General features: G+C 36.2%; 1 protein-coding gene across 1 annotated transcript in view; it reads left to right on the top strand.

Moving 5' to 3' along the window:
• LOC103535719 (N-deacetylase and N-sulfotransferase 3) overlaps nt 1-12,956 on the top strand; it is a 50,467-nt gene extending 37,511 nt beyond the window's left edge. Inside the window, exons 6-13 of the mRNA XM_008501809.1 lie at nt 369-551; nt 2,529-2,625; nt 3,463-3,586; nt 6,829-7,003; nt 7,512-7,682; nt 10,858-10,967; nt 11,503-11,605; nt 12,837-12,956. Of these exons, the coding sequence (XP_008500031.1) occupies nt 369-551; nt 2,529-2,625; nt 3,463-3,586; nt 6,829-7,003; nt 7,512-7,682; nt 10,858-10,967; nt 11,503-11,605; nt 12,837-12,956 (1,083 nt within the window). The remainder of the gene's footprint in view (nt 1-368; nt 552-2,528; nt 2,626-3,462; nt 3,587-6,828; nt 7,004-7,511; nt 7,683-10,857; nt 10,968-11,502; nt 11,606-12,836) is intronic.
• The last annotated feature ends 2,355 nt before the right edge of the window (nt 12,957-15,311 follow it).

Genomic DNA, 15,311 nt, shown 5'->3' with positions numbered 1-15,311 from the left:
CTCTTCCACAAAACCAAAATTCACATTTTTCATACTGCGTTTGTATTCCACTTGAAATAAAACTGGATATTGTTTTTGCTGTATTGTCCATTAAGTAAATTCACATAAAGACTATGTAAATATTGCACAACCCCCGGGTAAGATTACATATAATTTTCCTTTTATGTTGAATTGAGAAGGAGGATGTAATTTAACGTAGCGCAAGGACAGTAAGATCTACGTGAATGTGATCGAGGTCTTGCAGGTCTAAATAAGAGCAAAGGTAAATTAAATGTGTATTATCTGTGGTTATACTGCCACCTAGTGATACCAAGAGTAAACCTCTGCCTTCTTTGTTTTTGTTGTTTTGTTTTTTTTTTTTTCTAAAGGTTAGCATCTTCATGACACATTTGTCTAATTATGGTAACGACCGCCTGGGTTTATACACTTTTGTGAATCTGGCCAACTTTGTTCATACCTGGACAAACCTGAAACTGCAAACTCTTCCTCCAGTGCAGCTGGCTTACAAGTATTTTAAACTATTCCCTGAGCAAAAGGACCCTCTCTGGCAGGTAAGCAGGCTTGCTAGTGAAGAGATCAGAAAAAAAATGTCTTGATGGTGTTTTTTGTGAAATTCTTTGTTTCAATTTCTTGTAAAGAAAAGCAGGAGTACTTTTACTGTTACTAGTTGGTTCTATAAAATAGCTCATAGAAGCTTCAGTACATGTAAAGTTTCCTCTGTCACTTTAATCTCCGTAGAAAAATAGTGAAATTAATATGTATTAAGATGTGCAATTAAAAATGTCTTCAATTCATTATATTTGTGACTTTACTTTAAGAAACATGGAATTGTAAGACAGGTATGTTGCATTATTTCTCTTCTACTTTTGGAATTAAGAAGAATTAAACAATAGACAGAGTACTGTATATACATGTTTTAGCAATTGACTATTTAGAAAAATTACCTTTTTTCCAAGTGTATGAGGGCATCCAAAGAGAGGAAAGAAGTTGAAGACTATGGCTATGTTAATGCTAAAACTGGCTAGCCAAGAGGAAGTAGATCAGGTAGATTAGAAAGTTATTTATGAACAGCTGAGAACTGTCTAAGCAAGAAGTTTACCAGCACATTTACATTTTCATTCATTGATGCCACCAGCGCTGCTGCTTGAAATCCCACTCTCTAAGTGAGCAAATTGAAAATATCAGGAATGTGAAGACCTGCAAAGGCTAAGCTGACCTTGCAGTTGACATGTCTTCAGTCCACCACTGAGCACTAAGAGCACAGTCCTTAAAAGAGAAACCACTGTACTGAGTGGTGAATGCTGTCATGTTCTTTTTGCACATGCATGGCCATCGTCCCACCAATTCAGTGGAATGTCTGCATCCTGTAGTCATCATATGTACCCCAAATATCTAGCTCCTGAGGAGACTTGGTGGAAATATTCTAAGGAACAATCTTTATTAAATCAAACATGAAATTGTATTTAAGCTTCCTTACTCAACTGTTTTCAAGCACTGCACATTGAATTGCCAACTTGAAATCTGAGTATGAGAATGCAAATTTGAACTTAAATATACATCTTTGAACTAATGCTGGTATTGAATAAAACATAGAACTAAGGGGGAAAATGTCAAGAATTTTGCGTGGTGATAATAGAGAATTAATTTTAAAAATGGAAAATACCTGTAGCCAAATTCTTGAAAAACTAGAGTTACTCAGCAAAGACAATTGTATGTAGCAGTGACTAACATATCCTGAATATGTTGTCTTCTGTCTATAATGGACATGAATTAAAATGTAGTTACACATTTTTAAGTCCAGAAGATTGGCATTTCCCTTTGTGTCAATGAAGTACTGCCTAACAACAGTGTCAAAAACTTTGCAAGTAGCATTTCTGAAACATTTAAACTGCTTCAGTTGTAAAGCAGCAAATTAAAAAACAAGGTTCACTATTAGGTACTTACTTGAATTGGAGGATCCCCAAATATATATTTGTGCATGGGAAGCCTTGAATTATAATTAATTTACTCTTTTAGTTTAAAAACTACAGCATGTCTGAGGTGGTATCTATTACAGTACTGTAAAAGAAAAATTCAGTAATTAGAGAACTCATTAGCAATTTTCAGGCATTCTATATTTGTATGTAATTGATCAACTGCTTTTGAGTGACTCCCATTTCCCAAGTATGCGAGATGAAATATGTCTTTGGCATTTCATAGGAGATATGATCTTGTCTTAGAGCAACTGGAGCAACTATACATATATGGGAATGAGTTTGAAAACCACATTTCTTCAGTGTATTTGTCTCACTAAAAAAAAAAAACAAAAGACCACTTTAGGAGCTACAGTTTCTGTAATGGTTACATTGCAAATACTTTTTTGAATCACTGAAATAGTTCTTTAATGCATAACTTGATATTCTGTCATAAGGAAAAATAATATTTTCTGTTAAGAATATTTGTACATTGGAGGAAAGTTGATAATTTATAGAAACATAATTTGATAACCTTATAAGGTGTGATTACCTTATAATAGTTCTTTGTTTTAGAATCCCTGTGATGACAAACGGCACAGAGATATCTGGTCTAAAGAAAAAACCTGTGATCGATTACCAAAATTCTTGGTTGTAGGACCCCAGAAAACTGGTGAGATTTTATTGTATTTCAACAGCATAGACTATCTGTAAGTTCAAATAATTATGTCAGTTAATCACTTTTTAACTCAGACTTCTGTGTAGCGATCTTGATCATCTAATAGCACTTTTTTATTTTCAGATATCATCCAAATATAGTTTAATAATGTAAGTTACAACAGACACTACACATATTGAAAATTCAGAGTTCAGCTGTGTGGCATATTTTTTGGCTTTATGTCATAATGAGTAACACATTGATAAAGAGATCAACAAGACTGACAAGATGTCAAAAGGAGGAGGAAAGGACAGCCATTTTTCAAATGGTGTATTCTTCACTGCTAGTTTTCTGCTGTCCTGCATGTGACATTCTTATAGAAGCTTGTTATTTCATGCCATTTATTTCAAGTCAAGAACTTCATAATGGACAGTTTGAATTGCAGTCGTGCATTAGTTCATAAATTAACTTAATAGTTGATTTTCTTGTTTGTAATCAGAAAATTGTGTATGTGCTTCCTTCCATCTTTACCAGTCTGTGATAGCTACTGAGTGCAAGACTTAAATTACTTTTGTGAAAATGTCATGAAATCCAATACTTATTTTTAAAACACTGTTTTTAAAAGTGTGAAAAACAGGTTCTGATACTGACACTCCAGTTCCTGAGGTAACATTTCTTTAAATGTCTTCAATATAAAAGCACAGAAAGCACAGATTCTTAGGTGACATAAATCAGCATCCCCTCACTAAAATGAAATGGAATAAAGCTGATTTAGTCACTCTGCAGTTATGCCCTCCAAAAAATGTGTGTATGTGTATTTTTTTTAATCTTGGGTTTTTATCCTACTTGCAGGTACCACAGCCTTGTATTTGTTCCTGATCATGCATCCTTCCATCATTAGTAACTCCCCCAGCCCAAAAACCTTTGAGGAGGTACAGTTCTTTAATAGAAATAACTACCACAGGGGGATTGATTGGTAAGATGGGTTATTAGTATAAATATAAAATTTATATATTGTGAACAATTAAAAAATGGCATTACTGTTGGTAATGGTGACTGTTTATGTAGAGAGTGAGATAAAAAAATAATTTTTGTTGTCTTTCTAGAGTGATAGATAAATGCAACAATCTTACTACAGAATACAATAAATACACTAACTTTTGTGAGGTGCTCTTGTAAATTAAAATATATCACACATGCCTTTGAAGTTGAGACAGTAATGGTGGTTTCTTGAAAATATGGAGGCAAAAAAAATATTCCTGTTGGAAATCTTACTTCTTAAGAGAAAAAAAAGGGAATATCAGGGACAGGCATTTTTTTCCTTCATAAATAACAATCAGGGGATAAAGAGGAGCAGGGAAAGGCTCTAAAAATGTTTTTCTAAGATCAGGTAATTAGGAGAACATTATTGTCTTGATAGGGCTACTGACTGGTGCTAAAAAAGAGTATGTGTCACCGCTGCCATGTTCACTATGGCTACCATAGGATCACTAGACATATCTACACCCACTAGGTCACTCTTGATATCTCTTGCTTTCAGAAAGTGCTCCAGTATAAAGCGTTACAGGATTAAAAACAGTAACATGCTGCAGTGGCTGGGGAGCACTAGTAAAAGATTATTGATATTTTGTCTTTTTGCCCTAGCTGGTTTTGTTGCCTTTGACTTTGTATTCATCTATAAAATTGACTGGGTGAACACTGTTATATGATCTTAGCACAGATATGTCATATTCAATTTCTTTTAAAGTAATTTAGTTCTTACAGCAAATTCTTATTACAAAGTGTGGTGAGTCAGCCACTTATTACCAATGGAAAGATGCTGGCTGAACGATTGGAAATCATAAAGCTGTGGAGACATTTGAAGTCAGTGATGATGACATGCAAGCAAGCATAGCAGGGCTACACTAATAGAGACAGCCTAGGTACGTTGAGCCAGTTCTTCCACAAAATCAATGTTTTCAAGTTGCTTCTAGACCACTTTGCTGCCTCTCTCATTCCTCCTGCTGTATCTACTTCCCTAACAGGCAGATACAATTAGCCTACTACACATTACACGTAGAGGCCTTTTTGAGGCCATGTTGAGTGGGGTCTTGAGCAATCTGATCTAGTGGGAGGTGTCCCTGCCCATGCAGAGGTGTTGGAACTAGATGATCTTTAAGGTCCCTTCCAACCCTAACCGTTCTTTCACTTTGTGAATGTGCCAAATTACCTTCATCTTAACACAGCACTGGTGCATAAAGCTCACAGAGGTCATCCTGTACAGACCAGGTATATCCTTTTGACAGGTTCTGCCTCTACAGAACCTGCTTGGCTATTGTTACCCCTGCATTACATGGACCACTCACCCCTGCTATGTTCTCAAAGATAAGACTTGGATACTCAGAACTACCCTCTGTGTTAGTTGCTTACCTCTTTGGTTTGCATTCTGTCTGCCAGATGAATCTCTCAGGCTGTCAGCCTAATAACATATTTTAATGTAGGCATGTAATGAGTTTACCAAATGGTAATTAGATATAAGATCTGTCCTCATTAGACCATTAATTGGCTAGGATTCTTGCAAGGCAAGAGTATTCACAAATAACAATCAGTTCCATTTCTTGTACATTTGTGGAGATACAGCTTTTTCCCAGAGCTAACTCAGACTTAGTCTTCATCCCAGCTTTCATTTAGACCAGTAGGTCTAAATGAAAGAAACAAACAAGGCTGCTTTCAGCCCTCAGCAACCTCAGAGCTGCCATCTTGAAAGTGGTGTAGATGTCTATTGCAGTCTCCCAGTAGAGATAATAGAATAGCAAGATGAGAACTGATCTTTCAGTGTTTGAAATTAAGAAGTCTAAATGGACAAGTCCATTTCTTAATGTAAGCATTGTGACAGATTTCTTAGACAAGTTTCGATAAAGCCTTCTCAGCTTAGCTCTTGTTGACTTTATTGCCTCATGAAGGAGGTACTAAGAAAAACTGCAGTCTGTGTTCAGCAGAAATGCTGAGCCTAAATTTTATAACTTCTTGATATCCCCACCTTCTCCAATCTCTACCACTGTGCACTGTCACCCCATCAACTTCGTTCAAATTTGCCAAGCTACCTAAAAGATCAGTTAACTTTGCTTATGTATACATAGAAGTTGCTCATAAGTATTAACTTCTCAGAATCAAGTCTCACAGAGTTCAGTTCATTTAAACCACTGTAGATTCCTTCCTTTTCTCAAACTACCTTGTATTCAGTGTCTGTGTGCTAATCATTTTTCATCATAATCATCATTTTGTAAGATCACTGTCCTGAAAGAAAACTGCATGTTCATCAGTGACTTCCATCTTATTGAGTTTCCTGGCCTTGGCTGCAGCGGTCACAATTTCAAAGCCAGCAAGCACATCATTTTTACTACAAGTATCTCAGTGCTGTTAATAGAACAAAATCTAAGCACTGGAAGAAACTTCAGTCCTTGAGCATGATCTCCAGATCATAACCAGAAGAGGTTATATTAAATGGCATTTATTTTATCAACACAAAGTTTAACTGAAAATCAGGATGACCAACCTGTCCTATTCATTCTTTCCCCCAGCAATATTGTAAAGTTGTCTGAGAACCCTGGATAAAGAAGTCTGTATGTGATACAGGAGATTGCTAGAAATTAACTTCAACTTCATAACAGATGATTAAACTCACAAAGAAATCTAAAAAGAATACATCCCATGTTGTAACTCTTAGAACAATAAGTGAAAAATGGTGTCACTGCTTAGAGACCTGTTGACCGATGAAGCTATGAGGAATTTTTTCAGTGCATCTTCCCCACATAAGTGAACTCTTTTCTCTTTTGAGTAAAAGCAATTCCAATACTGAATATCTTTTTCTTATGGTATTGCACTGTAACTTACATCAGCAAAAGGAAAAATTTGGAAAACTCACTTTCTAGTTTTAATTTTGGCATGAGTTTGTTCTGATTGGAAAGTGAGAAATCACCAGGATTAAGAAAATACATGATATTTGCAACATTTTCATCCAGTTAACAAAAAATATCTACAACTCACTACAAATATGTAGTGAGAAAAAAGCTAGTACCAAGCACAATACGATAAAAAATACAGTGAAAACTTTTGTTTGCTTTTATTTGGCAATTAGGCTGCTATTTCAGTTGATTATTCTAGAATCAAATATACTTAACGAATTTGTCACCCTCTGTGTGATTCTAAGTAATTCTGAGAATTATGTTGCTTTCCTAGGTACATGGACTTCTTCCCTATGCCTTCTAATGTCACCACTGACTTCCTTTTTGAGAAAAGTGCCAACTATTTCCATTCTGAGGAAGCTCCTAAGCGAGCTGCTTCCCTCATCCCCAAAGCCAAGATCATCACTATCCTCATTGACCCATCTGATCGGGCATACTCCTGGTATCAGGTAGGAAGAACATGGGCAAGCACAAATCAAGGTTTCCACCTTGAATCTTTCCCTGGTATTCTTTCAGTGTATATGTATTAAAGCGTTTGGATAATACAAGTTTTTATTAGTCAGTGCACCATATATGATTACCCATAGGCTCAGGTAGCTGTCAATGTAAACATGAAAAATCTTTTGAAGGGTAAAATACCAGAAACCACCTTTTAAAAAGTGTGTGATATAAGCATGTAAAAGGATACTTTCCTTGATTAATATATGTAAGCAGCACATTAAAAAATTATAGACACAGTTACTAGTGCATGCTCAAAATACAAGATAGACTGAGAAATTTTTGCTACACTGGTCCATGAATTTCAACTTGAATGTGGCAAAATAAAGGTATAAAAAATAAAAATTAAAAAAAAAATCCAAAGATAAAAAAGTTCTTTGAACTTCTGTGACATGTTTTGTGCTTATTTTTCCAACTTTTGTGATCTGTAAAATTCTAGCAATGTTATGGATTTTGCAGCATCAGCGATCACATGAAGATCCTGCAGCTCTAAAATTCAGCTTCTATCAGGTGATCACAGCTGGACCTCGAGCCCCATCTGAGCTTAGAGCTCTCCAGAAGAGATGCTTAGCACCTGGATGGTATGCTACCCATATTGAAAGATGGCTAACTCACTTTCCGCCTTACCAGGTGAATAAGACTGGAACATCCTAATCTTATACGTTTAATATCCTAAATCCCACATTGTGGGATGGGAAGAATATCATTTCTATCTGAAATGGGGATTAGATGTGATCTAGTGGATTTGTTACACCATAACATTTAAGTATGTCAGTGACTTCACACACTTCTTGATCCCTTCCTGCAGTAATTTCCCTCTGTGTCAACTTCCTTAGGCTATGATTGTGGCATAAAATAAACCTGTGCAAGAGTTCACTTGCTGTCCCACTGCTGACTGTACCACTTGATTTTTAACACACTTCTGGAACAGTTTGAACCTGTAGCAAAAAGAATCTTGCCAAGCAGTTCCAGAGCACAGTTAGAAAGATAACAAAACCCATTAGCACTGGGGAGTGTGGACAAATACAGTTTGGTTTTGCAGGAGAGAGTTTGGCAACATAGATCCCAGTTATGCTGTCATTTCATCTTGAGGCCAGAACACTGTCTCTAATTTTTTTTTAGGTAGCAATTTATGTTTTATGTAACATTATTTTTCTGTAACTGTCTCTCTTGCATGATTCGTGTTTGGAAATTCCTCACACATTGCTGTCTGTAGCAGTGCATCCAAATATCACAGCCTCCACTGAGACTTGTTTCTGCACTGGAACAGTTTGACACTTTGGTGTTCAAAATAGCCTGCATTTAGTAACTGGTAGTGACCCTGAATCTTCAACATGTTCTTTTTTTTTTTTAGGACCAGTCTCTGAGCCTCAAAGGGTGTGTGTTTATGGACCCATAGGTTTCAGTACAAATTTTCACATAAGCAACCTGAAAATTTGATATCCCTATGAGCTTCTGCTAGTGTGTAACATGCAAATCATTAGCCTTCTTCTGGCCCTGCATAAGATCAAGATTTGAAAGACGTACACCGTAAGCCCTAAGCATCACGCAATGTACAAGACTAGGCAGAAAATGTCACAGGATCAGTATTTCCTTTGTAGATTTATTTCTGGAGTGTCTGGCACTGCTCCCTACCCAACATTTAAAGATTGCTTTCATTCAGGGAGGTTGGCTGCAATCTGAACCTTCTGTTTATCCAGGGCTCACTTAAGTGAAACAAGTTGGCTGGAGTCTGCACCTGGAGTCTGCACCTGTATGACAATGCATCTAGTTCAATATTCATGGATTACATTGACACTGAAGAACCAGGCCTGGTAGTCTTATGTTTTTTCTCTAAAAGTCCAGGGGATTAACATACATTGCAAAAGCAACAATATCCAGTAGGCCATATCCAAGTTAGTTCTCAAGTTCAAGGATCTGCCTACCGTTTCCGGCAGTTAAGGATAAGACAGACTTAAAATCAGCTCAGCTTAGAAGTACAGCCTTATCTAAAAAAATGAGACTGGCTTCATCAAAAGAGCTCTCACCTGGAAAAGCTAAGGCTATCCATAGTTTTTAACACTGTATAAATTTGGGGGTCTCAATATGTGTGACTCAAGTCTTAATGTCCGTTATGAGATCAGCAGGCATACAGTAAGTGGTAGCAGTAGCAACAAGAATAGGTAGACTTCCTCTTTTCATTAGAACAGTGATAATTTACTTTGTAAAAATTACTTTTTACTTTGTAAAAAACTTTTCCACCTCACCAATACATTAAATGTCTTAGATTTTGAAGAATTTCATGAAATTGCAAAGATGCAGGATACAGCTAAATCTTTACAAGTAAGGAAACATTTTGCCTTAGTTCCTTACAGCATCCCTGAAGGCTGAGAGGGAGCATATTTGTAACCTGTTTTCTGTGCAAGTCAGGAGTTGGAATGAATTTCCACTGGTAAAATGTTTTCTTGCACATTGTTTTTCTAGTTGAAGAAGTGACAATGGCACAGATATTTATCCCTACATGGTTTTTAAGTAATGAGGAGTCCTTTTCTTTCAGATTAAAATATCCCTCATTTGGCATGTTTTTGACCACTGTGATACGAAGCACTTAAGGCCTCTTTTCAAAGCTTAGCAAAAGGAAAGCAGTGGACTCAGAGAACTGCATTATGCATCTGACTGCAAAGACTTCTGGAATAAGCTAGTGCTTTCTGAAAAGTCAAGAGACTTCCACTAATTCACATCTCTAAATCTACATGCTATATGTAGGTAATTCCAAAGACCAATCTTTCAAAAGAAAAAAAAAAATTTCTCCCTTTACACTATACTCTGGAACCTCATACTCTTGCAAACTTCTATGTTTCATCCAATTCTAGAAGCACTTCATAGGATTTTAACCTCTCTGCTTGCATGGAAATGTAAAAACAAGCTGCAGCACTGCTTGCAGAAGGAGATGGTCAGACCATCTGGAAATCTATTTCCCCCATTCTTTTCACCACTGAAGCATGATGGAAAAAGGAGCAGTGTTTCAATGATGGAAAGTGAATGCTTGACTAATCCATTTGAGACCTTGCTTCTCTTCCAAAAGACGCAGACTCAAACTTACTGCACCATCAGTGGTTCATTCAGGCATGATAGCACATTTAAAAGCATTCTCAGATAACATCCTTTTCCTCATCTCTAGGGTGAGGGTGGTCCTGTCTGAGACTGTGTATGTGGTCAAGCACTTGAAAAAAAAGAAAATATCTACCAGTACCTGACCTTCTTAGAGATGTGTTGCACTTTCTGTATCTACATTCCTAACTTAGGGTCCTCAAAACATCTGACTTTATTTATATTCTCAAAGAAGTTTTTTTCATTTAATTACATATTGTTGTATGGGTTTAGAAGGAAAGGGTGTCACCTAACATATATCTACTGGTTTCTCTTGTTCTGGTCACTTCCTGTGACAAGCTTTTCAACATTACTGTAACATGTATATGTTTGTGCCCATGTGAATTACAGGTTATGTCTCCAGACATTAATACTTTTTTGTTGGCTAGACAAATCTCACTCAATTTCCAATATTACTTATCTTTCTAGGTGCTTCACTGATATTTCTCTGCTATCACAACAGCTCCCAATTTACTATCCTTTCAGATTTAATTAACATGCCATTTGCCCTGCTTCCAAGTCATTACTGAGTATGACAATTGAAACTGGACCAATTATTATTCTCTGGGTCAGTACTCTCCATATAATGAATGAGCTTGACAGAGGTGCAAGGTTCAGTATGAAACCTGAAATAATGAATTTCAAATTAAACTTCCATTTATTTTATTTGTTGTAGTTGCTAATTATTGATGGACAGCAGCTGAGAACTGACCCATCTACTGTAATGGACGAAGTACAGAAATTTCTGGGAGTTTCTCCTCACTATAATTACTCAGAAGCCCTAACGTGAGTTCACATAATAAGGATTTTGTTCCTACACTCCTAAAATACCAGTTAGTCTGTAACTAAGCTCACTGCAAAATAAAGCCTCTCATACTTTTTCTTTGAGCTGTCTGCAAAGATTTAGGGTTAGATTTTCTGTGAATCATCCAGACTCACTCGTTGTGGAGCTTGACTGTTAAAGAAGTAGGCAAATGGATAAAGTATTGCTGTGTGAGAATTGCATATTAATTTGTGTGAATGTAAAGGACTTTTATTTCCATAACTGGCACATGGAATGCTGACATGCTTAAACAGAATGGAAACAGAATTAGTTTATCTTTTGCATTAGCTGCAAGACAGATCTGACAGTACAAGTCAGCAATGTAACAAAATCAGTCTGTACACAGATGTACACGAATCCTTTGGATTCTGGAGTTTAAATTTGGTTGCCCTTCAAAAGCACCTTAGGTTTACTCTTTTGTGTCATCTGTCTGATGGTGAGAGATGCATCCTCCTTGCAGCGTCTCCCAGCCTTTACACTGCAAAATACTTGTTTCAGGTTCGACTCACATAAAGGTTTCTGGTGTCAGCTCCTTGAAGAAGGAAAAACAAAGTGTCTTGGGAAGAGCAAAGGTAGAAAATACCCTCCTATGGATTCTGAGGTAAACCATTATTCTCATTGGCATTGTAGAGGGATTCAGATGCCAAATATGGGACATCACCCAGGCAAAATCATAAGAAGGGAGAGAAGACAAAATTGGATAGACATTAATTGACCTGTCCCTACAAATGAAATATTTAAGATAGCTGTGGAGTGCATAGCCTTTTCATTTCTTTATTTCAAATGTAGAAAAAAAAAGTCATTAAAAAAAAAACAACTTTTAAGACTTGGCATCCCTTAGAAAAATAAACTTGGCACCCCTGAAATTCTCCTGTAAACCTACCCCCTTTACCTAGGTGACTTAAACAGCAGAGGCTCCACAGTGCATATTTTTTTCTCAGCCATGCTCAGGTATGTGTATTTGTGTCTGGTCCCTTGTCTTTGAGGGTAGTTGGACCATGACAAGCCCTGGGGACTCCCATATAATCCAGTTTTAAGAGAGGTTAGGTTCTGATTGTGTGAATGTAATAAATACTTTCCCCAGAATAATGCTTAAGTGAAGAAATTTTCATCAGATCAAATGCTGCAGCCTGTACCCAAGGGCAGTTTAGTTTCCTGTTCTGGCTGTAATTTTTATGCTTATTCTGTCCTGTATTCATTCCCATTTCATTTAGCCTGACTAAAAAGCAAATAAAATCTCAGAGTTTGAATAGTAGTAAGTATTAATGTGTTAAGATGGGATATTTTTCTTTACATTACTTAAATTATAATTACCTTTACATAAATAGAATTATAAAAAAAATCATTGGGTGAAGAATTTTGTCTAGAGATAAGGCAAGAATGTGTTCATTGTTGCATTTTTCAACTCAATACTTCTCAAAATGGGGTTACTCATACAATACTCATAGTCATACAATAAATGCCTACATACTAAGGTATTTCAGAAGCTTTGCTTGCAATCACACCTCAATAAGTTCAAAGTACCTACATCAGCTTCAATGCATTTCTTAATTTACAAAAATAGAGTAGATTCTAAGGGTAGAATCAGATTCTTTGCTTTAACTTCATTGCTCATTTTGAACAATCTTTCTGTCACTTGAACTTACCCTTTACAGTTCAGCTCCTAAATGAATAGTTTGAACTTGCATGCAGTAGATAGCATAAAACAATACAAATTGCATAAGAGAATGTAAAGTTGTGACACAAGTAATACAAACTCTGAAACCTAAAATTCACAGCAACTGCAGTACAGCATTTTATTAAATAAAAATACCTTCTTTTGTATTCATCAGTGCAGGGCTTTTCTGTCAAGCTACTACAGAGATCACAATGTGGAACTGTCAAAACTCCTACACAAACTGGGACAACCTCTGCCATCATGGCTGAGACAAGAGCTACAGAAAGTAAGATAGCATTTATAAAACAAGCTTTTTGAAATCTCCCTTATACCCTTTAGTCATCATACTGAATGTCTCCAGTAGCTACCAAAAGGTCTTGAAAGATTCTTGAAAGATTTCTTCACAAAAATTGTAAAAGACAAAAATTAATTCCATGTGCTGGCATGTGGATTGTGAAAAATACATGTGTTTCTTAGAGCTCTGGATGGCCAAATCTTTCTTATAAGCATTTCTGGCCCTGTGAACTACTGTGCACATATGTGAAAGTTACTTGCAACCGATATAAGCTTCAGAGATAAGTCACCTGTCCAGTAGGATGGTAAATATTTACATTTTATGTATCAGTTTAAAAGTATTGTCTCATGTAGGTTTAGTAGCTCATTGTTAGACCTCTGACAGTTTTTCTTGCTCTTTGATTCTTGTCTTGCATAAAATAAGAAAACCTAGTGTAGCACAAAATTCCAAGTGTATTTCTGCCTTTGGAATCAGCTTGCTAATCCCCAAAGTATATACTAACAAGGATGAGAATTACAGTTGTGATTTAGCTGTTCACAGGAAGAAAATCTACGGAGCAAAATCTAGAAGCTACAGGCAAAAGCAGTGTAGAAGAACATAAACCTCACCTATTATTATACCCTGTAGCAACAACCCTTACAGTGTGGTATGGGCTGGTTCAATTATTTGTCCATAACTACTGTGTCTGATCTTGTACTGACTGAAATAGTAGAAAACAGAATACAGCCATTATCTGAAGAGAAGTTTAATTGGACATGTGATGCACAAAAGTTGCAGTGTAATCCTCATGAGCAGTATTATACTTCAACAACTGTGAATCAAACTGAGGTCATTCTATGAACAGGCTTTCACTCCTGGCTTTCATCCTCCCTAGAGATGTTTAAAAGACATGTAGAGGTGTTGCTGAGGGACATGACTTAGCTCTGGACTTGGTAGAGTTAGGAGCCCATGATCTTAAAGGTCTTTTCAAACCAAAATGCTTCTATGATTCTATGAGCAGCAGATCCAGATACTGCATTCTGGGCTTACATTGCTGTGAATGAGGAGTGACCCCACTGAAATGAATTAAAACCTTGTAAAGAACTGAAACAGGTCTTATGCTTAGATTGCCTTAATTTGTACAACTTTTTTTTTTCCCCTTAAGTTATTTGCCTCCAGTCTATGCTTTATGTATTGCATGATCAAAATTACACTATAATCATGTAAAACACAAATATACAGCTTTACATTTATGTGATGCATTTCAATGATACTTATCACAATGCATCAACTTAGATATAAAATCTAATCAACAGTACATACAACTTGAGAAAGAAGATCAATGAAAACTTCAGCTGAGTATGGCCTTAATGGCTTCTTCACTGAACTTCGGCTCTGCGTGCTTCTCAAGGCAGGAAGAGGTAATGAAAACAAATTAGAACTACAGCACTAAATGCAGTGCTTTTTACAGTAGCTCTATAATGTTATTAAAATTTTTAAGGGTGAATCATTAAAAACTTACATCAAATGGTGGAAAAACTATATGTCTCAGTGCTGGTTTACCACATTTATGCAATGATATAATTTAACTTTCAAGGTAATAGAATGGAAACCGGTGTATTACTCCCTAAATAGAAAACAGATGTTGAGGTCCTCACTGTACTTCTAACTGGTAAACTTTATTATTTATTGATTTTGTCTATGTAATACCTGGTTTTGATAGTCTGGTAAAAAAAAAATCTAGACAAATTTGCTGTATATAACAATACTCTTTATGTAGCACATTTTTGCTAGGGGAATATGCATGAGTAATGATGAGGACCTACTAGAGTAGACATTTTATGAGAAGAACATTTTTATTATTTATTAGACAGAACGAGAGTTTTCATTTCACTTTAAATATTCACTGTCTTATGGTTTCATCCCAAAAGCAGATTTGTATTAAAATATTTCTTATTTGATAGAAGAAACACTCTGGATTCTGAATATCTGTAAAAGCAAATACTCTGCATGCTTTGGACAGCTCGTGCATCCTGTAAGCACCAGTATGGATTTGTTGCAACTAAACTGAATAGCTGGAGAAAATGCCTGTCATTTTCATCCTGGCATGAAGGATTTTACCATTGATATAACCTGATGTAATATCACTCAAAGATTTTTTTTTTAAATCTGAAGGGATTGCACAAAGCTCCTGTTTTGTGCACTGCTGCTTCACATGCTCCAGGTTCTCCAGAGCTGAAATTATAGAATTTAAAAAAAATAAGAAAAACCTTGGGCACTAGCAAATGCCCTTAAGATTTTATGGTAAGGGGAGCCTCTTCACACCAATTGTGCCTCCTATGTGCAGGAAGAATGGGCTTCAGCCACATTCATGTT

Source organism: Calypte anna, chromosome 4B (genome assembly GCF_003957555.1).
Source record: "Calypte anna isolate BGI_N300 chromosome 4B, bCalAnn1_v1.p, whole genome shotgun sequence".
Taxonomy (NCBI): Eukaryota; Metazoa; Chordata; class Aves; order Apodiformes; family Trochilidae; genus Calypte; species Calypte anna.
Note: the sequence above shows the minus strand (reverse complement) of the source record. Positions and strands in the feature narration are given on the sequence as shown.